Genomic DNA, 27,739 nt, shown 5'->3' with positions numbered 1-27,739 from the left:
TTTAAATTTCAGTACTACAAAATTATTTGTTACTTTAAAAATTATTCCTGGAAAAACGGTAATTATTCAGATTCATAACACTAATCATAAGGGACCTTGAATATTTTGTTACATTTGCAAATTCTTTTAAAAGCTAATTTAAAAAATTCGTAACAACTTGATTCCTATTAGCTCCAAAGTGGAAACAACTCAAATGTCCATTAACAGGTAAATGAACAAATTATAATATATTCAGACAATATTTACTATTCAGCAAAAAAGGGGAATACACTTTTGATTCTTGCATTAATATGAATTTCAATACATCCTTTTGAGTGAAAAAGCCAGAGGTGAATGAGCACATACTGTGTGACAGCATTTATGTAAAGTTCTAGAGCAGGCAAATGCAAATTACAGTGACAGGGATGAGAACAGTGGGTGGAAGGGATTGGGGAGTAAGGAGATGGAAAGGGGTACAAACAGGTGACGGTTATGCAGTTGTAATGCATTTGTTAAAACTCAAGTATGCTTAAAATCTGTGTATTTATTGTTATGTAAAGTACAATCCAATTTAAAAAGTTACATAAACATCCACTAAGTGACAAGAATTTATTACCTGTGTCTGGACTCTTGGGACAGAGAGAATGTTCATATAAGTCTCAAAGAAAGATTCTCATAAGAAATTAAGATAAGAAATTGTTAGATAACAATTCTAAATATAGAGTTCTTAAGCCTGCAAAACACCCCCCTCCCCACCCCATATAGGTCAACCATTAAAAAAAAAATGCTCTCACTGAAAATATTCACTGAAACAGATAACAAAATATTTATTTTATTGTTATAAAATAAAAAATGGTAGACAAGCATAAGTAGTTACAGTTCCAAAGTAGAGCAATACAAAAATGTAAATTATTGCAGTTTTAAAAGAAAAGTGTAACAGCCAAGTATTGTCTAAACTTTTTTAAAACCAAGTTGGTTCTCACCATTGCAGTTGCATTTTCTTTTTCCAAATGTCTTAGCACAATGTTGTGAAATAAATTTCTAACACCAAAGAGATTAAGTTCAATGACCATAGTGTAAGCTACTCAGACATAAAGCAAGGTTAACACACACAACATATTGTAAAAGTGGGAATAGGTTTAAAACAGAAGTTGTTACTGAACATTTCCTAAACTGCCTCTTTTCAAGGTAGTAGAATGGAAATAAGCATTCTACATGTTTGAAAGAAATAAGAAACACATATTTACTAAAATTCCCTTTGGCTTGTGTGCGTGCGAGGGAAGTTCAACTAACACTTTTTGGGGGTAAGAGGGTAGACGATACTCATTTCATGATTTTGTTTCACGCTAGTATGGCTAACTGCAGTCATAATCTAGACTCATAAACTAAAAAGGATAGAAAAAGTATGTTACAAACTAGATGCTAAAAAAAAAAAATCTTAATGCTAGAGACTTGCGGTGATGTGGTTTTCAGCAACATGACCGAATTGCTTAATACACTGGACTACTTTATGGCAAGGACAATTAGGAAAGGACAAAGGGAATGAAAATACTGAGACGCAAGACAAAACCTTGTTATTCCATACACAGTATTATATTCCTCCTCCAAGACACCTGTACTTGTGCCAGAGCCCTGTTACCTCAGTATTCAGGTAAGTCAGCCCTCTCATCCCATCACCAAAAGACTTAACTTGGCAAGAATAACCTGTGAAGTTTTGTCTCGTACTGTTTTTTTGCCACAAATTTTCTCAAATAATTATTCCCACCAACCTAAAGTGAAAAATGCAATTAAACACTGAAATGAAATCAATTATCTTTGTTTTACAGCCACATCTGAACAAAATATATTTAAGGAAATTTTTAAGAGTACTAAACTTCTTATTAAGTACTTGAAAATACTCACATATCTTACCTTAGCATAGTCAATAACATCTGTCAGTAAACTCACTGGCACAAATCAGAAAAATAACACTATAATAACTTTACACTATACCCTTTAAAAGTTTTCATGTCATGTAACCTAATTTTATGGTCACTAACCTGAACCTCCTATTAAGCTACACAAATAATTTATCCTTTAAAAATTCCTAAAGTTTAGAGCACATACATTTTGTATTTCATTTTACAATAATGCAAGAAAATTTCTTTTAAAAAATCAAAATAAAACCCAAAATGGCAAACATACACAAATAGATCAAAAAACAGACTCAAATGTAAACTCCAAAGTAAAGACACATAAACAAAGAAAGCAAGCACTTTAAACCATCTTCAGTGGTAAAGAATATAGTGAAATGAAAATCCCAAGGAAATCTCAAGATGCCAACAAAATAGTATATTTTGACTATTATCTTTGAAACCACTTTCCAACATGAACTTATTTTAAAAATAATCCTCAAATATATATAAAAATGGGCACTTTGTGGTGAATTGAGCATATAATTTGAAAAAATAAGAGCATTTCTTTGCTCCAACATTATGCATAAGAAACTAAAAAATACTATTCTGCTGACTGCATCATCTATTACTGGGGTCTTAAAAGTGCGTGACTTAAAAAAAAAAATAAGACAAATTAGGATATTATATATACTAAGGCCAAAGGATGACAAAAGGCTGAATGGATTTGAAAATTTTAATCAAGAGAATAATCTTGGATAGTCACAACCACTTTGACTTTAGACTGGTTTTTTAAAAACAGAATTAAACTTGTTTAATTATTACCTATAACATAAAAAAATATCAGTCTTATTTCACTCCCTTTAACCATATAAGCTCTAAAATTAATAACAGATAACTTGCCTCTTTTGCCATTTTTGAAACTGAAGGTATAGGTAAGATTTCCTCCTAAACTTCCTCAGAAAGTACCACCAACTGTACAGAAGAAGAGCCAAGTATGGTAACCAATATTTGTGGAATTTCAGTCTTTCAAGGTTAGTGTCCCTTAGCCTTATTTTAAAATATATAGGAATTTCATTTTCAACCAAGAAAACTAACATTAGAATATAAAATAAGTTTATCAAATATTTGGAAAAACTGCTGTGCAAAATAACAATTTTTTTTTTTACTAGAATATTTTATCCAAATAAAGTACTAGTGTGAGTACCAGCACCACAGACATTTTTAAAGAGCACCTTTCCCTTGAAGACCTTAAATAGAAATATCTAAGTGGGATAAATCAGAGTCCCTAATTAAGACCTTGGCACAGGCATCATCCCATCTAATTGTCCTAACTCATCAGTAAACCTGCACATTTGCCAGAAATGCTTGCTTTGGATAGCATACTTGCTTTGGATAGCACTGTTGTGTTCAGGGCCGCACCATATGGCTCCCATTCCGGAAATATGCGACTACCATCAAATGCAACACATCCCAGACTTTCATGGCTGTCCCAAAGTGATCTAAATAGAAGCACAAATGTATGCAAGCACACTGGCTGGTAACACCCATAATGAATTCTGCCAAAAGAGAGTCAAGTCAAATTTGAAAATGTGACCAAAACAACTAAGCACTGAGATACCTACTGGCATCATCCGGAAAAGGTTTATTTAATTTGTAAATTTATGGATTTTGATATTGCACGTATTCAATGTAAAGCTTATCAAACACTAAGGCAACATGTCCCCACTCCTGAATTTTACATTCATTTTGGATAACTCAAAGAATTGAGAGAAATTGAAAGCATCTTTCAAAAGCTCCCTCCAAAAAAGCAGTTGTCATACTTCAAAGAAAACAAAACAAAAATTAATGATTAGCAAGCAATACTCTTGGGCAAATTTAACACATTCTAGCATTATAAAAAGTTGTTTCCACTAGTTTGAGGTGTTTCTTTGCCTTAGTCAAATAGCGTTTGTGTTCGACTAAAATCTGACCCAAGTCAGGGCAGGCTGCCAAATTTAAGGCAGAAGTCATTATATCTTTGTATGCATGGCGCTACCAAATTATGGGCTTTCCTGTAGATTCTTTCAAGCAAAGGATCTTACCTTATAAACACATTCTAAACACCAGCTGAAAACAAACTTAGAGCCCATTTGAGTTCTACATTGGTTGAGGATTTTACTATAATAAATTAAAAACGTATCTAGCTGTTTGAGACAAGCCATTAGTTCAGAGCTCTTTGGAAACATAAGCAACATATAAAATCCTTTCAAAAATGAGCTTCCTAGCCCTGGCCGGGTAGTTCAGTTGTTTAGAGCATCACCCCAATATGCCAAGGTTGTGGGTTTGATCCCCAGGAATCAACCAATGAATGCATAAATAACTGGAAAAACAAATTGATGTTTCTGTTTCTCTGAAATGAAAAAAAAAAAAATGGGCTTCTTTTTTTTGAATTAGAGTTTTGTTTTTCTGGGTCAAGCAATCTTCTCTTTCCCTTTAGATTCCAAAGTTTAGAAAAATGCCCCAGAATGCTTTCTTTGGGCACTAATTTCAGTGATACAGAATTTGGACAGTTCAAGGATTTTTGAACTTTGATCTGAAGTGGCACACAAAATAATTTTAATTTTTTTCAAAGACAGGGCAATAATTTAACAGTATATTCAATTTGAAGATAATCCATTTGACTTACAAGTGAGGCTTGACTTACTCTGTCCAAATTCTAACACATCAAAGTCAGTAGAATGAAACTAATAATGAAACAGAAAAGGCTCTAACTTCTATGTAGACTTGTTGACATACAACAGCTAGATTAGCATTTTCTTCCTGAACAAACTCAGAACTGCTTTTGTTAGAAAAAATTATATATTTTATTTTCTAGGATATTTGCTTTAAAAAGGTATTAATTCCTCTTTATAAGAGTTATCAGAAGTCAAACAATTCAACTAGATAGATTTCTACTCCAAAATACATTTATCTTTGGAAAACAAGGTAACAGTTGTAAAAGCAGTGTAGTAAGAGAATAAAATGCAGTAAGATCTGAAACGTGGGTAAGATATTCACACATGAAAGTGTAAATATAATACACAGAGCCATTCAAATACACATTTATAAAGAGAATGGAAAGGTACCTAAAATAGCATTTTTATATATAAAATTTTCATATTAAAATATTGCTCATAATAAATAAGAGGTGATATTATGAATTTAACTTCCCTCTTAAAATTTTTATCTTTAGTAGTTCAGACTAACCTAAGGTGTTTGTTAACCTTCTATTGGTTTGAGAGGTGAATTACATTAAACTACGTTTCATAAAATCACACTGTAACAGTATATTTAAATAGTCACATGTGGTAAAAGTTAGGGAGGACCACTTAGTAATTATGGGGGGAAAAATTCCCCAGATAAACCAAAATGATGAACCCTAGAAGACTAGAGTGTGACGATCCGCTTTATCTAACGAAGATGTTCAATACTGCCTTGAAGTTCTGCAAACTTAATGACCACATTGCAAGTGGCTGACCAGGAAGTGCTGGGGCACAGGAAGTGAGTGTAAGTTGAGTTCCGTTGCTCATGTCAGGTGGGACTTCATTCCCGTTCGCCCCACTTGCAGACATGGTAACTTGGAATAGTTCTTGAGAAGCTGTTCGATGGCGACGTGGCGGACATGGAGCTCTGAAGCCAGAGAATCTTTTTCTTGCACTTGGCGTGTTAACTCTTCAAAAACTTCTGTAAGGATTTAAAAAGAAGTTCCATTTGAGTAGACAGAAAGCTAACCCTATGATTTATACTTCAAGTACTTTAACATGCATTGGGTGAATGTTTGCAATTAAAGTGATTTGATACCGCCCTGGCTGGGTGGCTCAGTTGGTTGGAGCATCAATCCATACACCAAGGGTTGTGGGTTCAATTCCCAGTCAGGGCACGTATCTACGTTGCGGTTTGATCCCTGGTTGGGGATCGATTGATGTTTCTCTCTCTCTTCCCCTCTTCCTTTCTCTCTAAAAATCAATAGACATACCCTTAGGCGAAGATAAAGGAAGGGAAAAAAAGTGATTTGACACAAAGGAAACAACTGTTTGATCATAGGGTGTTGCATACTTTGCATAGTCAGCTGGAATAGGGTATTCCTCTCCTCCACCAAGTGAAACCTAAGTGTCATAAGCAATGGCTGTATAGATGCGGAACAGGAACGGTAGTCACTATTACCTGAGACACTCTTCTCAATTTGAAAGAGAAATGGGTTCAGTCAGTATCTAACATGACTTATGGGAAGTAAGTGCACATTAATGCCTAGGTCTGGAAACCCCTCTAAGAGGCTTTGGAATCAGACTGCCTGGGATATTTAATTCTTGTTCCTTCTCTCTAGAGTCTCAGGCAAGTAACTTATAAACTATGCTTTCATTTCCCCTTATGTATCAACTCAATGAGAGTAGGACCTTCATAGGGTTACTGTGAGGATTCAATAGGTCATACCTGGAAAGCACTTACCACAGAAGTACTTGACAAATGTATATTGCTATTACTATTACTATTTTATTATTCTGGGAGAATGTGTGGTCAAGAAATACCACTTAGCTTTGGAGTTGTAAAGACAGGAGTTAGAATCTGATACTGAATGAATGCATGATTTCTGTAAGCAACTTAACTGTCTCTGAAGTGTAGTTTCTTCACCAAAATGGGAATAAATTGCAAAAACAGGAAAAGAGACAATTGGGGATTCTGAACACTAACTATTAAACTATTGATATTAGCATCGTATTTCATGATGTTAAAGAATCACTAGCTGCCCTAGCTGGTTTGGCTCAGTGGATAGATTGTCGGCCCGCAGACTGAAGAGTCCTGGGTTCGATTCTGGCCCAGGGCATGTACCTCAATTGCAGGCTTGATCCCCTGGGCTGCATGTGGGAGGCAACCAATCGACATGTTTCTCTCACATCGATGTTTCTCTGTCTCTCCCCCTTCCTTCCACTCTCTCTAAAAATCAATAGAAAAATATCCTCGGATGAGGATTAACAACAGCAACAACAACAAATATATATATATTTGAAAAAAATAATTGATGCTTGAGGTGGGGTAAAGGGAATGGGTGAAAGCAGAGATGAAGGAAAATTTAGCTATGCTTTTTGTAATAGTTGAAGCTGATGAAGATGGGTCAAGGAGTTCACTATGCTATTCTTAATATTTCTGTTTGAAACTGTTCAAAGCCAGGGCTAATACCTTCAAGACCTGTTATGAAGTTCACTTGAACAGTAAAATATTAGTAAGAAGGTAGAGATTAAAGTTGTAGTCTCCATTTTCACTTCCACTCTAACAGGTTCTAATCCAATTTTCAAATTTAATTGCGGATGAAGCTAATGGTACCCTGTTATAGGGGATTTTCTGTGTCAAAATTTTCACCGGCAAAAAAACAATGACATTGATTCTTTACCCTGTATTCGCTGTTGGAGCTTTGCATTCAGTTGCTTTACCTCACCAGAAGTCATCGAATTCACTGAAACATGAAAATATATTCATTATTACCACAACAATTTGGGAAAATAAGCTGCCTACATCACTAACACAATATCCTAATTTTTAAAAATTTGTACTTATCTGCCAACATAACGTTCAGCAGTATCCTAGGATTCTTTCATTAACTCCTGCAATGTGGAGTTTTCGAATCCTAACCTCAACCCACAGGAAGAAACAAATTTTATATCAATCCCAGTAACCCCCCCCCCCCCGCCCCGCAACAAAAGTTTCAATGAAAAGCACTTAGGTCCACTGGATTCTGATATATCCCATTTTGTTTCAGTTTTTAAAAAGTGCCAGTCACTACCCATCAAGTCAATTTTGCTTAAACACTACATAGTTCATGATCCCCAGTTAGAAACTTTGGAAACAGTCTGAAAAATGAAGTCATCTATCTAGTTATGTAATCTTAGATATGTAGAATCAAGAAGTCTTATTAAAATACTAGAGGCCCGGTGCACAAAATTCGTGCATGGGAGGATGGGGGTGGGGTGGGTCCCCTCAGCCCAGCCTGCACCCTCTCCAATCTGGAACCCCTCGGGGGATGTCCGACTGCCAGACATCCCTCTCACAATCCAGGACCGCTGGCTCCTAACTGCTCACCTGCCTGCCTGCCTGATCACCCCTAATTGACCCCTGCCTCTGCCTGTCGACCTGATCGCCCCTAACTGCTCTCCCCCACCCCCCCAGCCTGGTCTCCCCAACTGCCCCGCCCCCAGCCTGGTCACCCCTCACTGCCCCCAGCCTGGTCACCCCACGCAGCCTGCTGCTCAGTCATTTGGTCATCCCTCACTAACCCCCGTGCTGGCCTTGTCGCCCCATGTAGCCTGTTTGGTTGTCCATTCAGTTGTTTCGGATGTGACGGCCCCTGGCTCTTTATATATATATATATATAGAGAGAGATATCCATGGTCCCTTCTTGCTCTAAAATAATTTGATTTTAAGTCAACTAAAATTATCTCAGCTTCTGTGAGTTTCTGTAGATGCAGCCTGAATGAGTCACTTTTCCCCCTTTAAACTAACACATTACCGTTGGCCTTCAGTAAAATATCATACTTTTGCTTTTGAAATGCCACTCCCAGTCAATTAATCTTGAAGGGATTAGCAATATGACAATGTGTGTGAGCCAACTGTTGAGGCTTTATTTCTAAATTAAATGAAGCCTGAACTTTCTAATTCCGTTTGTTGACTCCATTTATTTAATCATTTAAATGGCAAAACAAATCATGGTACTGCAGAATTCTAATGCATAGGACATACTAACGAGTATTCCAGAGAGCTGATGGAGAGTTTTAACTCACCCCATTTTTTATGGGGTGAACTTATTATCATTTAAATACTTTATTTACCAAATCTATAATTCTACAGCAAAATTCCTGAAACATCCCATATGTAAATATGTAAAAAAAAAAAAACACCCAATGAAAAGCCAACCTCCACCTTTCTCTCATTTACTTACATTCCTCCCTGCTGTAATGTGGCTGCTGGGTCTGGACACTAGCCTCTGGATTAGAGATGGTCTCTTCCTTCTTCTGTGTCTGGTTGTGACTAGAAGGCCACAATACATTATTGTGGCACAAAGTGGCACCCGACCCTTGTAACATAGCAAGCCCGAAGTCTGAGTTTTCCCTCTGCTGCAATATTCTTTGTGTACAGTCTGAGAGGCCACCCGTACTTCCATCTAGCCATTTTGCGGAATACTTTGGTACTTGGGAGTCAAACTGTGGGAGTAGCTTTTTATCCGGTTTATGCCTAAAATTAAACAGGTGATGCTGGGGAGGTTTAGAACATTCCGAATCGGAATCCACATCCTTATTTTGTGCATACTGTACAATCCAGTTTATCTTCTTACTCAAAATGGCTTTAACGTCTTCATAATAAGTATTTTTTGAAAGCTTAGATCGAGGACAATCCTGGTTTGCAATCAAATGGTATTTTTCAAAGCAGTCTTTATGGCCCCTTAATGATGTGGTATGCAAGAGATTAGATTTTGGTATTCCTATAAAAAAAACAAGATGAGAAAATTTCATTTTTTAAACTGCATTACAAATCTTAGTAAATCACGGAGTTACTGATAGTTTGTAAATGAGGGGGAAAATTCTAAAGAAGATTGGTATTAATAATACAAAATATGCTCTAATAATTCTGCTTCAATTTAACTATATATTTAGTAATGTTAAATTCCTATGAATAGCAAAGCCTTTTTAAGAACTTAAAAGATTCAATTTTAACATTAGTCTAGGTATGTTATTGTATACAATATAAAAAATAATAATAATGAACCAGCAATTTACATTTACAGACTCTTGGCCTTTACATTACAGGTAGCTCTACGGTATCCTGCTACTCGATTCTAATCCTTACAGCTCAGGATACATAGCCGTACACAGAAAGAACTTGAAACCCGCCTACTTTTTTATCTTCAGAAAAATTTATTAAAGAGCTTCCTCACGCTCTATAAACTCTGTTAGGTGTTGTTGCCAAAAGATGACTGGCCAGTCCCCGCCCAAACGGTAAATGGTCTCATTCTCATTCCATTGCCACAGCTCTAATCCATGTAGCAATGATTTAGTTGGATCTAAACAGTAAATTACAAAGGTCTCCTTCAAGTCAATATAAAAAAAAATTCTTTAGCATATAAAAAGGGTTCTAGGTTCTAAACTAGGCTACACAAAGTAATTTTGCTGTTAAATTTTAAAAATTTATCTAGAAACTTCAGAAATTGTATTAAAAATTATATGAAACAATAAATTTCCCAATGTACCCCAGAGCTTTAACAACAGGTCAATGTAACAGATGTGTACTATTAAAAAATAATGTGGGCTTTTATTTTTATTTTATTTTTTTTTTAAAATATATTTTATTGATTTTTTACAGAGAGGAAGGGAGAGAGATAGAGAGTTAGAAACATCGACGAGAGAGAAACATCGATCAGCTGCCTCCTGCACATCTCCCACTGGGGATATGCCCGCAACCCAGGTACATGCCCTTGACCGGAATCGAACCCGGGACCCTTCAGTCCGCAGGCCGACGCTCTATCCACTGAGCCAAACCGGTTTCGGCAATGTGGGCTTTTAAAAGTTAAGGCTTTTCTTATTCCAGATTGCTTCTTAGTAATTAATGTAATATAACTTTCTTTCTCCATAAATAATTTTTCTTTTAACTTTTGCTTAAATCCCCAAATGAATGCTAGGAACCCAGCTACCTACATCATAATGTGCACATAAGTAATCTGTTGAGATGAACAGCAAATCAGAGAACCACCGCATTCAATTTACTGTGAAAATATATATATGTGACTAATATTTCAGATTCTTTCAGACATTCAGGAGAAAAATCCCCTAAAAAAGACATGAAGAAAAAAAGTGTCATGGCAAGAGTTCTGATACGGCGCACATTTCCACTTAGATGTCCGGTGAGCTTCTCAAACTCATCCTGTTTAATAAACTCCTCTTTCTTCATTCTCACTACCCAATCCCAAAACCCAGATCCTCTTCCTGAGCCTGGCATCACCAGCCACTTAAGGAAGAAACCTGGCATCCTCCATGGCAGCTCCTCACCTCTCCCCCAACTTTCTGAGGTGGTTTGCTGCCCATCTGAATAGATTTTGCCCCATAGCATCTAGTAATACAACAATTCAAATCCTGCTTCACTCCATTACCATTCCCATTACACTGTCTGGATCATCTCATGTCTAGTTCTCACTGCCTCTAAGAAACCTCTTCTGACCAATACATCTACCAGTTTAATACTGGATTCTCCAATTGCCTCTTCACCTGCAGCTAGTTCCTGTAGTAAGTTCTGTGAGAAAGGGTCCCTATCTGTTTTACATGCATCCTCAATGTCACAGTGCCTGGCACACATGAATACTCCAGAAAAAGTAGTTAAATGAATGAAGGAAAATTAAAATCATATTAAAAAACAAACAACCCAAAACTTATTACCCAGTATCTTTCAAGGTCTACTGAAATGAGACTTTCTGCCCATCCTAGCCAGGGAACCAGGAGGGCAGTGTTGCCAGGCTGCTCGAGGTTCACAGAGGCATCTTCCCGTGAACTTGCTCCTACATTTAGTCTGATGGGCCATTAGCCTGAAGAGCCGATGAGTGGCGCTGATACAGAGATGCCATTGCTGTGGCATCAGTCAACCTGCCAAGCAAAATCAGGAACTTCTACTCAATTACGCACTTCAACAGAAATTTACATATACTGAGGATTTTAAAAGGTTGCTTTATGTAAACCACAGCTTGCTCATCCAGATCTGTACCTCTTCTTTTAGCTCACTAAAAATTTAAAACTTGACTGTGTTTTGAAGTTCATTTTGAAAATATCTGCTATATAAACATAGTTTAAAAATCCCATGCAGTAGCAAAGGACACAAAAAGTTAAAAAAATATAATGCATTGACTACTTCAGATACCTGAACAAATTACTTTTTAATCTAGAAAACGGAAGTAGGCCACTTAATTTGTATCCAATATACATGCCATTTTATAAACTCTTGAAGTTATTTTGTTATTTTTCCACCTCATCAGTTCGAATTAATATAAGAGAAAAAACAATTGCTTTTTTCAGAGATTCTAGAGGTTTCTAACTGACTCTACAATTTCAGTTGCATTTACAAATATAAACAGCTCTGAGCACTAATGTTTCCTCAGCAGCTTTTGATAGGGAACAAATCTAAATGCGATGAAATGAGTTGATAATTTTGAGGAGCAGAGTTATAAGGAACTTCTAAACCAGTTCAACAAAAACTGCACAACTTGCTTACTAATAAAAATTTTGAAGGCCAATGTAACTGACATCCTAACTATTATAACTTCTTTAAAAAATACTTCAATGATGTCCATGTCACTATTTTTTTGGTCATGAGGTCATTACTTTTAGAGAACCAAGACCTTAATTGGCAATCATAATTGCTAATTTTTTAAAAGTACTAGTTTTAGATAGAGGCTCTTAGAAATGTACATGGGCAGTTTATTTCCATATGAACAGTGGCATTTTTACAAAGTTAATCTGTCTCTATTGAATAGTTTTCTTTCTTATTGTTTCCCATTTTCATCTGATTTTGTTATACTACTCTCACATCCTTGGAGAACCCTCCCACTAACCCATCTGGCATGCTAGCACCATTTCTATTCTTTAAGTTCCCCTGGAAGAACAATTCACTTTAAGAAAACTTGGTTAAAAATACAACCTTCCAAAACTCAATCAGGAAGAATCTAAAATTCTCAATAGGCCCATAACTACAGAGGAAATTGAAGCAGTCATCAAAAAGCTTCCAGCAAACAAAAGCCCAGGGCCAGACGGCTTCACAGGGGTGTTTTACCCAACATTCAAGGAAGAATTAAAACCTATCCTCCTCAGACTATTCCAAAAACTTCAAGAGGAAGGAACACTTCCAAGCTCATTCTATGAAGCCAGCATCACCCTAATACCAAAACCAGGTAAAGACAACACAATGAAAGAGAATTACAGGCCAATATCCCTCATGAACATAGATGCCAAAATCCTCAACAAATTCTAGCCAATCAGATCCAGTAGTACATCAGAAAGATCATACACCATGACCAAGTAAGATTTATCCCAGGGATGCAAGGATGGTACAATATCCGCAAATCAATAAACGTGATACATCACATAAACAAATTGAGAGATAAAAATCATACAGTCATATCAACTGATTTAGAAAAGCATTTGACAAAATCCAACACCCTTTCTTGATAAAAACTCTCAGCAAGGTGGGAATAAAAGGCTCATACCTCAACATAATAAAAGCCATGTATGACAAACCCACAGCCAACATCATACTCAATGGGCAAAAACTAAAACCATTTCCCCTAAGAACAAGAACAAGACAGGGATGCCCACTCCCACCACTCCTGTTTAACATAGTACTGGAAGTGTTAGCCATTGCAATCAGACAAGAAGAAGAAATAAAAGGCATCCAAATTGGAAAAGAAGAAGTAAAACTGTCCTTATTCACAGATGACATGATACTGTACATAGAAAACCCTAAAGATTTCATCAAAAAATTATTAGACTTAATAAATGAATTCGGCAATGTAGCAGGATACAAAATTAATGCCAAGAAATCTATGGTATTTCTATACACCAATAATGAACTTACAGAAAGAGAGACTGAAAAAGCAATCGCATTTACCATCACACCAAAAAAAAAATAAGAAACCTAGGAATAAACTTAACTAAGGAGGTAAAAGACATATACACAGAAAACTACAGGACACTGAAAAAAGAGATAGAGGAAGACATAAACAGATGGAAGAACATACCATGTTCATGGATTGGTAGAATCAACATCATCAAAATGTCCATACTACCCAAAGCAATCTATAGATTCAATACACTCCCCATTAAAATACCAATGGCATATTTCACAGACCTAGAACGAACTTTCCAAAAATTCATCTGGAATAAAAAAAGACCCCAAATAGCTGCAGCAATCCTGAGAAAGAAGAACAAAGTAGATGGGATCTCAATACCAGATATCAAGCTGTATTACAAAGCCACTGTTCTCAAAACAGCCTGGTACTGGCACAAGAACAGACATAGAGATCAATGGAATAGTATAGAGAACCCAGAAATTGACCCAAACCACTATGCTCAATTAATATTTGACAAAGGAGGCATGAACATACAATGGAGTCAAGACAGCCTCTTCAATAAATGGTGTTGGGAAAATTGGACAGATACATGCAAAAAAATGAAACTAGACCACCAACTTACACCATACACAAAAATAAACTCAAAATGGATAAAGGACTTAAACATAAGATGGGAAACCATAAAAATACTAGAGGAATCCACAGGCAGCAAAATCTCAGACATATGCCAAAGGAATATCTTCACTAATACAGCTCCTAGGGCAATGGAAACTAAAGTGAAAATAAACAAATGGGACTACATCAAAATAAAAAGCTTTTGCACAACAAAGGAAACCATCAACAAAACAACAAGAAAGCTCACTGCATGGGAGAACATATTTGCCAATGTTATCACCAATAAGGGCTCAATCCCCAACACTTACAGGGAACTCATACAATTTAACAAAAAGAAGATAACCCAATCAAAAAATGGGCAAAGGACCTAAAGAGATACTTTTTGAAAGAGGACATACAGAAGGCCAAGAGACACATGAAAACATGCTCCAAGTCACTAATCATCCGAGAGATGCAAATCAAAATGACAATGCGGTATCATCTCACACCTGTCAGAGTGGCTATCATCAACAAATCAATAAACGACAAGTGTTGGAGAGGATGCAGTGAAAAAGGAACCCTTGTGCACTGCTGGTGGGAATGCAGACTGGTGCAGCCACTGTGGAGAACAGTATGGAGTTTCCTCAAAAAACAAAAAATGGAACTCCCATTTGATCCAGTGATCCCACTTCTAGGAATATATCCCAAGAAACTAGAAACACCAATCAGAAAGGATATATGCACCGCTATGTTTATAGCAGCATAATTCACCATAGCTAAGATTTGGAAACAGCCTAAGTGCCCATCAGCAGATGAGTGGATTAAAAAACTATGGTACATCTACACAACGGAATACTATGCTGCTGTAAAAAAGAAGTTCTTACCATTTGCAACAGCATGAACGCAACTGGAGAGCATTATGCTAAGCGAAATAAGCCAGTCAGAGAAAGATAAGTATCACATGATCTCACTCATACATGGGATATAATGAACAACATAAACTGATGAACAAAAACAGATCCAGAGACAGAGAAGCATCGATCAGACCGTCAAACCTCAGAGGGAAGGTAGGGGAGGGTGGGTGGAGTAAGGGGGAGAGATCAACCAAAGGACTTGTATGCAAGCATATAAGCCTAACCAATGGACACAGACACCAGGGGGGTGGGGGCATGAGTGGGGGAGCAATGGGGAGATAAGGACATATATGTAATATCTTAATCAATAAAGAAAAGATGTAACTAGGTAAAAAATACATTGTAAACAACAAAAGAACTTGGTTAAACCCATAGAAGAGCAAAGCCACTCAAATGTTTTCCTACTACTGTTATCCTTTTAAAAGAATATTTCCATGCTTACATTTAATCTATCATAGTGACATAATACTAGTAAGATGACACTCCAAAATGGCCACCAGAACACTTACGACCTATCACATGTCCCATTATCCTCATCTTTTCCACCTAGTCTCTTGAAGACCATACTTATGATTTGGTTGCAATGAGTGAAGCTAAGCAATCTTTTCTTGCTGGTTCACCAGCTGATCTGTTACACAGCACCGTCTCTCAGCTGACCACACTCATACTGCATGGCTCTGTAGTTCACAAGCTTGACTGGTATCCTCTGACTCTCAGATTTCACTTTGAATTTGATTACTACATTCATTTTCTAGTCAAAGGCATGGCTTAATGTAATGTGGTATTCCATAGGTAGACCAAATCGAATACAACCAGCAGTTGGAGGTAAAGTTGTAATACGCGGTAGCAAGCACTTCAACTGTAACTTCAGAGTTAAAACAGAATTAGAAAGTTGGCAGTACTGGTTTCCCAAATGGTGGTTTTCTGTGTTCTTACTTAATACTTAAATGAGACAAGAAAATTTCGTTATGGTTTAAGTTCTAGGTTGTCAACATGCTGCGAAGAAATTGTAAACATGTCGCCTTCAAACACGACCGACAATGTGTGCGGTACTGCTCCAAAGTCTTTTTTTATGAAGGCTCACAGTTTTCCCAGCTTAAAGACTTTTCCAAGAGTAAGGTGTTTTCCTTTTTATGATGATCCTCTTTTGGCTGCTAAGAGAACAAGCACCTGCATGCTGATGTGCTGCCCATATCAAGAATGCTGCGCTTCTTTAAGTAAGTGCTAATTGCAAAAATGGGAGATAGCTGCATTTTGTTGTACTAAGATTCAAAGGATTGAGATGTTATGTCTTTGTTTTGGGATAAGATTCCCATCCTATATAATAAAACCCTAATATGCAAATTGACTGAGCGGTGGAACGACCGGTCTCTATGATGTGCGCTGCCCCCCCCCGAAGTCTGGATCCATAGTGAAGCTTTGTTTAGACTATGAGTGTTTTAAAAGTAAAAAAAATAGACCCACGTCCAATTTTCAGTTTCTTGGTTTCTCTTAAAAAACAAAACAAAAACAAAAAAACCACAGAAGATCTGGCAGCAACTAGTTAGTAATGAGCCAGTAGCTACTGGCTGAAATAGGGCAAGTGCTCTTCAATTCAAAACAGTTATCATTTCCCTCAGATGAGCCTGCAGGTACCTGTGACCTAGCAGGCTCTGCAGCCGTGTTGGCTGGTGACACATGTATTATTCTAAGGCTGTGCAGTGACATGGGTCTGGGTGGCTTCCGTGTAAATAACTGCTAGTTCCAATGATGCTTTGGCACCCAATTCAATCAGGCTATTCTGCATCTGATGGGCAAGAAGCAGCAACCAAGTCATGATTCAAGAAGTGTTATTAGCATTATATCTATTTCCAATCCCGGCCACTCAGTGGGAAGATGCTCAGATTGTCTATCCTGCCGTGGGACTAAAGGTAGGAGAGTAGACCAAAGGTGAGAAGGCAAGGATGGATAGTCAGAGCACCGACTTCCTTTCTAAACCCACAACAGGTTGTGTATGTGCCATAGTGGGTACTGCGATAAAGAGTGCCCCACTTCTCTCCCCCCAAGGCCTTTAGCTAACTCAGGAGTCACTGAAGAGTCAGTCATGTACAAGTGTCCAACATACTGTTTAAAAGTAATAGGTAGTGGCTTATTTTTGCATTGCTAACAGATGGAATTACTGGCAACCACACCAAGCCAATATACAGATGGGCTTAGCAACTTGTTTTTTCATATTTTGAGAATCACTGCCCTAAAGAAAGATATACCAACAGGTGGTCTTTAGACAGCAGATTTCAGCTTAGAGATGTTTAGTTACTTTTTAAAGATTTTGTGTGTGCTAAGAGAAGGATTAAGCAGTTAAAGCAGTTTAATGCAATAAGTGAAATATAAGGGCAAATTTCAGTGAGGCAGGAGTGCAGAGATAATCCTATTTAATAAAAGCCTAATATGGAAATTGTCCCCTTGGACAGTTCGACTGCTCGCTATGACGTGTGCTGACCACCAGGGGGCAGCATGGAACATGGCGGGCATTGGTGATGCGCTGCGACCTCTCACCGGCTACCTGGGGGCAGGGGTGATGGGGACGGAGGTGCGGTGAGAATACGGGGTGTCTGCTGAGCTCACTCTCACTCTCCCTGCTACCCTCTCCCAGGATGTCAGGGCTCGCGCGCTGGGGAAGCCCCCGCGCTCAGGTGCCGGGCACCTGCGAGGAGCCCGCCCTGCACCCGTGCGACATCTTCCAGGTGAGCTGGGCCGCAAGCTGCTGGGATCACAGGGGCCGGTCAGGCTCCCCGTGGGTTCGCACAGGAGCCGGTCTTCGAGGCCGACCAGGAGAGAGCGTGCTGCCCGCCTGGCTTCCATTCAGCGCCGCTGGGTGGCCCAGAGGCCCACACTGTGCCTGGCCATGCTCACCGCATCTCCGCGTGGGGACTCAGGCTGAAGGGGGCGTGTGAGGGCCCAGGGGCCCAGGTACTGCCCAGGGCCTAGAGGTCAACTGGGACCTGCCTTTCCATGCCAGATGCTACAGCTTCAATTGCTCTCCAGGCCTAGGGACTGCACCTGTGCACGAATTTCGTGCACCAGGCCTCAGTGTTAAAAGATAAACTTAACCTTAAATAACCAAGGAAGCCAGGGTAGATCTGAGTTCTTGTGTTGATAGGAGATGCAAAAATTGCAAATGACTTGTCAAAAACAAAAACCTCTCTCAGTGAAATTTACATTTTCATTAGAACAGTTGGGAAGCTGGGGAATCACACCTACATAACAACTGTTTATTCTAACAGGGCATGAAAATAACAATCCGTACTCAATTCTACCCCCTAATGTAGCTACCTGTTTTTTAGCCAGCAGTGTCCAACAGAACTTTCTGTGATAATGGACGTGTTCTATATCTGTGCTATCCAATACGCTGAAATGCAGCCAGTGTGACTGAGGAACTAAACTTTTAATTTACTTAAGTTTGAATAATCACATTGTGACTAGGCTCTCAAATTGGACAGGGCAGTTTGTCCACTGGTAATTAATTATGCAAAAGGGTAATTGTAATGAGAACATGATGGAAGCTGTTCATGTTCTTCCATGTTCTTACTGATAGTCTAGTATGCAATACTTAGTGCATAGCAGCATAGAATATAAAGAGCCAAATTTGTTTTTCTAATACTTAAAATATATCAAATTAGACCACTACTTCAACTGACACAAGTAATCTTCTACTTGTTCAAATTTCCCCCCTAATTAGCTCTAATTGAATGTACTGACATTTATTCTAAAATTTTGGATATGAAGGTGTCAAAACAGGCTCCTAAAAAGCTACTGAAATGAACTATAATACGACTGAGTTGTCAGTTTTAAATATCCACTTATATGTGGCATATGGAGACACTAATTTGCAGGAAAAAATCTTTCCTAAAGATAAAAAAGGTTAAAAGATCCTGAAAAAAAAAAAATGCCTTCATAGTAACACCAGATGAATGGGGGAACAAAGTAAATTCGGAGGCTGGAAAGCAAGAAATGTGGTAATCACATGAACTCTCTCCATCTCCTGGAATGCTGTCTGCCCGAAGTTGTGCATGATTTACTTTCTTACAAATAAGAAAAACAAAATGAAAAACTGTCCTGCAGCTATTTTAAAACCTGTTTTGCATCTCAACTTCTTTGCATACATCTGAGTCATTGTTCTTGAAATTCTAGTTGACTATACCTTAAATAAATGCTTTATAGCAGCATCTAATAAATAGAGGTATACTAGCTTGTGAATTTGAAGGCATTTATAATTCAATCACTGCTATAGGTAATGATAAAAATTAAGGCTGATGGGAAACAATCACTACAACCCACCAAACATTTGGTAAGAAAAACTAAAGCTAAAAAAGCAATAATAATTGATGAATCATACTGCAAAATGCTAAAATATAAATATTTTGACCATGTGTTATAATTGCATCATAGCAATTCTAGAGTAAAAAGAACTGTGATCTAAACAAAGAAGTTAAAAAACTGGCACTCTAAAATTTTTTCATTAGAAAACAAATAGAGTTTTTTTTTGGTTTTTTGTATGCTGATTACATGGTGTTAATTCAGTAGTAATGATAGACATAACAAATGACAGGACTGTAACTCAAGACACACCTTTGACTCAAAAGTCTTCCTCTGGGGATTTAAGCTACAATGAAATGAAAATTTAATCAGACAAGCAAAAAAGATGTACATATAAGAACATTTTAGTGCAGGTAAACTGGGAGCAAGCTAAACATTCATCAAAGGAACTCTGGTTAATTAAATTATGGTACAATGGGACGCAACTTTTAAAAAATCAACATGACAGAATTTTACCTACAAACATGAAAAAGATGTATGAAAAGGCTGGTTGTGAAATATTATCTGTAGCCTAATTTCTTAAACCCGACTCATCACACATGGGAGTGTGCACGCACATACACACACACTCTCCTGCAGAAAATAGTTTAGGAGAACCAAAAACATTAAAAGATTATTGGTGGACATGTGGGATTATGATTCTTCATATTCTTTTTGTTTCCTGTATTTTAATTTTCCGTAACAGGCAAACTGTTCTCTCTTTCAGTGAAAAACATTTAAAAATTCCCACAAAGAAATACATTCTGGGTTGGGAAAGAACAGTGTTATTTAGTCCAAGACAATTTAGTCTTGATGTACTGCACTGTATGTTCCGATAAACTAAGTGACACAAAAAGATTAAGATACTGAAATGGTGAAAGACACATATACTTACCTAAAATTCTGAATTTCTTTTAAGATCGTGAGAATTCTTTTTAGGCTAGAAATGTATCTTGCAAAGAAAAGTATTCACCCTTCAAGTGAAAGCAGTCTTCCTCCCAAGTAAAATCATAACCACATTATAGTTCTATCTGGCAATCCTTGTTAGAGATCCAAAGACTGAAAGAGTGAGGGAAAAAAGACTAAACATGAATCACCAGTCACACTGTCCATAAAAAGCAAAGAAACTGGGGACGTGCTGAGCAGCTGCTATGAGGGAAATTATTGCAGCTAGAGCAGAAAAACCTACTGAAACCCCTTATCAAAATCCTAAAGATGTGGTGTGCCAAATTGGGTTAGAATAATTATAATCCATCCTAACTAGAACTTTGCTGGTAACTTTGATAATTTTACAGTTTTACTTAGCCACTTTGATTTCAATCACTGAGTATTACGTTATTTGAAATTCACACTTAATGTTAAGTAACTTCCTATATAGTATGAAGATTAAATTTAAGGTGCTGTAAAAGTACCTTTCAACCTCTCAAGTGCTATGCAAATATAGTATCTTTATATTACATTTAATAATAAACACTGAAAGACTTAAGTTTTATTAGAATGTCAACAGAGGGACACTTTCTAAGTATGTTTTAAATATTTCTAAAATGTTCTATTAATGTTAGTAAAGTTTAATGCTCATTATCTTCTAAACTCACATTAGGCTTTATACTTTAAAATGCTTGTTTAGGTAATAACATTGCATTGTTTGCCTTTATGGGAAAATAAGAGAAAGAAGCGAATACCAGATGGAGTTTTCTAGACTGAACATAGTTTCCCTACCAAAAACGGTGGCCCCCTTTATTTAAGTGGAGAGATGCTATCAAGGAGTTAATACTGAGATTCAAACTGCTCCTGGACTACTGACCATATGAACAGCATTTCAGTCAGATACAGATAATCAAGAATGAGAGTAAACATAAGCATTGGGTTCACCAGTGCCTTAACCAAGAGAAAACCTATAGATTTTTCATTTTGGAAAGATTACTAAGGATCTGAATTTGGGCAGGCTTCTAGAAAAGTTCAACAAATTAGGGGAGAATCAAAACTCAGATGGGCTATAATGAGCTGGACTATTAAGAATTAGTAATGCACACTAACCAACTAGCAAGATCAACCTACACTGGAAACTTTGCTTAGGAATTGACCCAATCTTAAGTTTTAAGATTTTTTTTAAATTGGTTTTTAGGGAGAGGAGAAGGGAGAGGGGAGAGAGAAACATTGATGTGAGAGGGGAACATTGATCAGCTGCTTCCTGCATGCCCCCCAACAGGGATCAAGCTTGAAACCTTGGCATGTGCCCTGACCGGAACCCAACCAGCAACTCTTCTGGGCACGGGATGAAGCCCAACCAACTGAGACCCACTGGCCAGTGCTAAGCCAATCTTATAAAAAAGTTTATAGAAAAGAAAGCAAATTATTAGAGAAAGGTAGAAACACTAATTATATGCACAGCATTTTGGCACAAAATGAAAACAGAGAGCATGAAGTACAGATTGGAGCCCTGAATCTTCTCCCTCTCTAGTTCATTTCTGCCTCAATTAGGTTACAGTGGAGTTCCTTTACTGGCTCCTGACCACCCTGGGCTACCTTCCTCCCAGCCTCAACAGCTTAGGGATTATACTCATTTGGTCATAAAACAACTTTAGAAGTTTTAGCACAATGAATTATGAAGCATATTAGTGTTATTTAATCATATACTCAAAAAACCACAAAACTTTATGGTGTCTTAAGGCCAAGGACAGGCTACAAATATAAGAAGTTTATGCGTCTGTCTCCTAATCCTAGACACATACAAGTTATTTTATTTTAATGGTGAATTATAGGTAACAATAAAAGGAATCTTGTGAACATTTAAGTCTTCAAAGTATAATTTTTAGGTCCCTTATATATCACCCATGTCTTTTAAGTATCTAAAATGTAGATATACCCATTTCCTTTTTTTTTCTCTCTTTAATTTCTTTATTGGTTAAGGTATTACAAATGTGTCCTCATCCCCCCATTAACCCCCAGCTCCCCGCCCCCCCCCACCCATTACCTTTTAATTACCGTAAAGTCACAGAAAAAAAGGCAACCTAGAGCCACACTCAGAATGCGAAATCTCTCATGCAAGATTAGGCTATCTTTTGTTATTTTTCTTTTGTCTTCATTTTATAAATATATGCAGGCATACAGCTTTTAAAAAAGAGGCCATTTGATTAGACCAGTTTTGATTCGACGTAGGAAATAATCCAAAAGGTGTAAAACATTTTTGTTTACTACAAGTATGTGGGCTCTAAACGAGCCTAATTCTGGACTCAAAACCTAGCCTTGGGCCAAACATATGGTCACGGAAGACGATCTTTCTTTGGATGGTGAGAGCACAATGCAGTATACAGATCATTCATCATAGAAATGTACACTTAAAACCTATAATCTTATTAACCAATGTTACCCTGATAAATTATAAAAACAAAAAACAAAACAAAAGTAGTCTAAAAATTCCTTAAGGGAATTTTTAATTAGCCTCTTACCTGAAAAAAACAAAAAACAAATAGAATGTTTTCGAGTGAATTTAGTAATTAGTATGCTAAGAAACCAGGCAATAGCAACATTATTATATTATGAAATACTTATACCAACCTAGTAAAGTTAAATATCATAGTTTTAAAAATCCCTTTTACATTCTAACATTTACTGGCTGGCACTGTGCTGAGAACACAGTAGAGGAAAGGAAACTGCAAAAACATTTAAAAATGTTTACTGACACAGACAAAGAATATACCTTGTTATTTTTAGGTATGGAATTATTTTATTACCACTTTTTTTTTGTTGGTTTCTAAAAACCTGTACACTGATATAAAAACAAAAATTTTGTGCGATTCAGGGTCCTCACTTTCTTCCTTTTTTTCCCCCTAAAATTCCTAAGATTTCAAAAATAATCTTAGGATACTAAAATGATTATATTGTTCCAGCTCATCATTGTGGTTGATATGAAAATGTATTATATTTGCAAGAACTGAGAACAGACTTCAGATAAAGTGAGAAGAAAATTTATTTTTAAGTTAATTTTTCTCACAAAGGTTTAACTGGCATTAAGAACATAAAACCTTGAGTGTAGATAGAATATAACATAGTCCTAATTCAAATTGAGATAGCTGTTGTATTAGAGATGAAATATTTATAAGGATGGTACCTGAGAAATATTTGTATATTCTTTATATAGTGATTAAGAACCAGCTAAGAGACATATTTAAAAAAAGGCTAGAAAAGTAACGTGAAAGTTTAGATTTCTGTAGAAAAATTCTATCACAGCATGAATACCTTTAAAGATTTTGCAGGAAGCACTAGTTAGAAACAGTTGGCTAACCGAATAGCAAGGGTAGCCAATTAGGATTCAGCAAAAACAGGTTTCCGATATTAGTCCTATCAGTTGAAGTAACTATTGACAGCAGATCAATGAAATTAAGATCACATATACTAGACCTAAATGATCAGGCTTCAAAGTCCAGGACCATCAATTACTGCTCTGCGACTTCAAAGTATATTTCTTGGGTCTCAAAGGTTAGATTCCATCACCTCTAAAATGGATAAAAAGGAGCTACCCCAGAGCTATTTTGAGCTAAGATAATCCACGTAAGGTGCTTATTTAATACAGTGCCTGGCACAGAATTGCTCACAGTAAATGCCTGGGACTTAACAGCTTGCCATCACCATTGGCGCAACAGTCTGGCTGTTTCCTTCAGTGTAAAATATAAGTTTGAATTAGATCATTTCTAATGCTTCTGCCCATCTAAAATGAAAATCTACAAGTAAAAGAATATATAGGGCCAACTCTATTTCCAAAAAACATAAATTTATAATCTTTCATGCTAGCATAATAAAGGGTACAGTAATTTAAATGATACAGAAGAATCATATTTTATAAGCCATCTCTTTGAAATCAGTTATATTTACTACATTTATTAAAGCCAAAGTTATATGTGTGAAACCTACAGGAAATCCATGAGCTTCTGTCAATTACCATGTTCAGCAACTAGAATTCTTCCAGAGAGTATCATAGCAAAACTGTCATAACCAATTTGATCTTAAAGATAACTGTCACATAAACAACTCTACATGTTTTTAGCAGTCTACTTATGGTTATAATTTTGACTTTTAATATAGAATATCTATATATATTAATTTGGTGCCTACAACAATTTCTGAAAAGTAAGTCCTAATAGGAATCTCAAGGTATATCATCCTAATGTGTATTTTTTTCTTTCTCTTTCCTTTTTCTTATTATAGGAACATTTCATATTTCCTACTTAATTAATAGAAAAAGATAATGAAAATTATCAAATATGCAAACTGGCAAAAAGAATGAAATACTGCTTTGAAACCACCCAAAATCTACACGTCTAAAAAAAAAAAAATGGCTCTGCTGATGTTACAATTCAAAATTCAAAAGACTTAAGGTAAACTTTTTTATTATCAGAATATTCTTTTTAGCCTGACTCAAATATTTTTAAAAATCACAGTTTGATCACGATAACATCAAGATTTAAGAAACATCTCCCACATGTTTCTTGGGAGCAAGTTATTGCCATCTATAGACACATTAACTGTGCACTAATCCAAATAAAGAGTCTCAATAACAGAGATTTTTAAAAAAGTATTTGGGGAACTCTTAGAAATACTATTAAGACATTTTAAAAGCCTTTTTAATTTTAAGAAATTATTAAAGGTGTCAGTCACCACTAAAAATTAAAACATTTTTTTCTAGATAGTAAGATAGCACTGGGGAAACCAGCATGGAATACAATTACATTTGCCTATCACAATAAATGTTTGGTTACCTTAGTTCTCAATTAATTAAGTCAAAACAAACCACACACACACACACACACACACACACACACACACACACGTCTGCTAAAATCTCATAACTTCATAAGCTCTCAAAGCACAAAACATATTACCAGTCAATACTCCTCATTTTTATATTAGCAAAAATGGGGTTAGTACTGTGGGAGCTTAAAATATATATATTTTTAAAATAAATTCCTGGCTCTGCTAACTTCAGCTTTGTCTCCACAAACTCTTTCTTATCTTTAACGGATCTCCACACTTCACACAATTTGCAACCATGTAAGAAATTTCTCTTTTGCCTCATCACTAGTTCCCATAAAGCAGCTGTATCAAGTTCATGCCATCAAATGAACCTCTCCTCCGTACGTACCCTCAATGTTCAGCTCAAAACAAACGTGGCAGAAGGAGAGGGTTTCTCGGTCTGTCCCCAGTTTACAAACACTGCAAATGTTGTCATCATTCAAATCGATGTTTACAAACTGCTCCTCTTCGTTCATAGTGCCCCTGTCAAGAAACAGAAAAGGAAAGTTACGCAATTGCAAGGGCTTGTCCTCAGGGCAACACGGGCAACTTCTAGGAAGAGAAGGATGCCGTGCAGCCTGTCTAAGGCCCCAGTCCCATCCAACAAGCACTTGCACTTCAGCACCATGCTCTCATCGAGCAGAGACACGGACCTAGGAACCCTTAGCCTCGCCTAGCAGGCAGACACTACGCCTTTTTTGGCCCCGTATTTCAATGGGTCGGGGGCGGGGTAGGAAGGAAGGCGGCTTGCGGGAATTCCAGTCCGCCCTTCCATCTCCCGATCGCGCACCGAGAGAACTTGGGCGCGAAGCCTTTGCCGCCGCCGGGGTCTGGCAACCTACTCCGCGCGGTGAAACGCAGGAAAAGCGACCTGCTTGCTAACTTCATTGTGGGAACCTTAGACGCCGGCTCGCTAACTCCGCGGCGTCGCGGGGCTTCCTGCCGGAGATCGGCGGCAGGGAAATGCACGTGCGAACGCAAACACCGGGGGTGGGGCGTCCCCCCCTTGGCCAAAGCACCCGCAGCGCCCGAAACCGGGCAGCGGCTCCCCCGCGCGGGTCGGGTCCCGCGGACGGCGGGGTGACCCAGTCGCGCCGGGAGGAGCCGTGGGTTCCCCTCGCCCTGGGCTCCCGCCCATCCCGAGAAGGCGCCCGAGGACCCAGGCCACCGGACTCCGCGCCCGGGGGACTCAGTCGGGCCCCCCGCCGTCTCCGGCGTTGGGGAGGCGGGTCCACCCCGCGGGGTGCCGCGGTCCCCAGTCCGTCTCTCCCCGTCCGTTCGTCCGCCTGGGCGCCCCCAAGCGGAGCAGCGGGAGCGGCCGCGGACAGCGAGCGCGAAGTCGGCGGGACCGTGGGATCGCGGCACAGGAGGGTCGGGGGCCGGGGCGCGGGGTCTTTACCGTCCAACTCCGCGCGCCGCCGCCGCCGATCCGCGCGGCTCGGGCTCCTGCACTATTGTTTCCGGCCGCGGCGAGGGCTGCCCGCGCACCCGGCCCGCCCTCTCCCGCACGTGCCACCCTCGGGAGGCTCCGGGGGTGGTGGCGCGCCGGGGCGCAGGTGCGCGCTCGCCCCGGGGTGGCGGGCCCCGCGCCTCCCCTCCGGCCCCGGTGCCGCGCCCTCTACTCGGACGCTGTCGGGATCCCCGCGTCGCCTCGCCCAGGTTTCGCACGGTTCCCCGGAGCGCGGCGCCTCGCGCGCCCCCGCCTCCCGCGAGGAGGTGGAGGAGTCCATCGCCACCTCCCCCTTCGTAGTGGAAACTCCGGGCCCGGGGCGGGGGGCCGCGGGGTGCGGGGGCAGGACCGTGCCGAGCGGGTGCGAGCCAGGGACGCAGATGCGTGGGGAGGACTTTGTGTGAAGTCAGCAGACCGAAGTGAAAGAGTGTCATTGAACTGCGGTGCCCGTGGAAGTAGGCGACGGGGGAAAAGTTCCAATGTCAAGTTGCATCATTGCAGGGTACTGTGAGAAAAGCAGAAGCTGACATTTTACAGCTTTTTTTTTTTTTTGAAAGGGGCGCCCCCTCTTACAAGATGGCACATTCCTAGCCCGCCCAAGGGGGTTCTCCCGGAGCCCCACCTCTTATTTTAGGTCCCGCTCCTTTTAAAAGTGTGGTAAGTGAAACCTCCTCCTGCTGACGGTGCTCGACATTTGAAGTCATTCTGTTTTTTTCTTTTTAGGGTTTAGTTCATGCCACTGCTTGCGCTTACATTTTCTGTTGTGATCCTCACGACAGCCTAGAGAGGGGGAGCTGGGACAGTTCTCGCACTTTGCAGCCTGGAGGTGGGAACCCAGATGATCGGTTGCTTAGAACCCGAGCTGGGACTTGAACCCAAGGCTGCAGGTGTAAAGTCGCTGCTATTTTCCAGAGCATCCTGTGCACCTGAACTGGTTACATTCACAAATAGAAAACGGGCTGAGTTGTCAATGCACATGTAACTAACGGGAGGAATGGATTCCATACATCTTGGGAATCTATAGACCAAATTGTCCCTTGATATAAATCATCAATGCGATGTGTGTTCCTGCTGCTTAAAGTGTAGCAGAGGTACCAGCAGCAGCCACATCACCTGGCATCTTGTTAGAAATGTAGACTGTCCAGTCTCATCTGAGGCTGAACCAGAACCT

The 27,739-nt window shown here is 38.8% G+C and overlaps 1 protein-coding gene across 3 annotated transcripts; it reads right to left on the bottom strand.

Annotated features, from left to right (window-relative positions):
• Positions 1-781: 781 nt before the first annotated feature.
• Positions 782-26,638, bottom strand: C3H21orf91 (chromosome 3 C21orf91 homolog). Of its 3 annotated transcripts, XM_059686805.1 has the most exons (5): positions 26,518-26,638; positions 25,468-25,601; positions 8,821-9,360; positions 7,279-7,341; positions 782-5,576 (listed from the first exon to the last, which is right to left on the bottom strand). In XM_059686805.1, exons 2-5 carry the CDS (start codon positions 25,592-25,594, stop codon positions 5,419-5,421), a joined length of 888 nt encoding a protein of 295 aa, XP_059542788.1. In that variant the 5' UTR covers positions 25,595-25,601; positions 26,518-26,638; the 3' UTR covers positions 782-5,418. The 3 variants fall into 3 exon arrangements, with proteins under 3 accessions (XP_059542788.1, XP_059542789.1, XP_059542790.1); XM_059686806.1 differs by lacking the exon at positions 7,279-7,341 and having other exon boundaries at positions 5,438-5,576; XM_059686807.1 differs by lacking the exons at positions 782-5,576; positions 7,279-7,341 and adding an exon at positions 7,380-7,512.
• Positions 26,639-27,739: the final 1,101 nt, after the last annotated feature.

This window comes from Myotis daubentonii, chromosome 3 (genome assembly GCF_963259705.1).
Source record: "Myotis daubentonii chromosome 3, mMyoDau2.1, whole genome shotgun sequence".
Classification (NCBI taxonomy): Eukaryota; Metazoa; Chordata; class Mammalia; order Chiroptera; family Vespertilionidae; genus Myotis; species Myotis daubentonii.
This window is presented reverse-complemented; position numbering and strand designations above follow the sequence as displayed.

Excerpts from the sequence above, each read along its gene's own strand:
- C3H21orf91 (XM_059686805.1), bottom strand. The coding sequence starts at position 25,594 with ATGAACGAAGAGGAGCAGTTTGTAAACATCGATTTGAATGATGACAAC. Across the intron at positions 7,342-8,820 it reads ACATTACAGCAGGGAGGAAT|TGAATTCGATGACTTCTGGT; the intron begins GTAAGTAAATGA and ends TTCATGTTTCAG. Across the intron at positions 5,577-7,278 it reads GCTCCAACAGCGAATACAGG|AAGTTTTTGAAGAGTTAACA; the intron begins GTAAAGAATCAA and ends AAATCCTTACAG.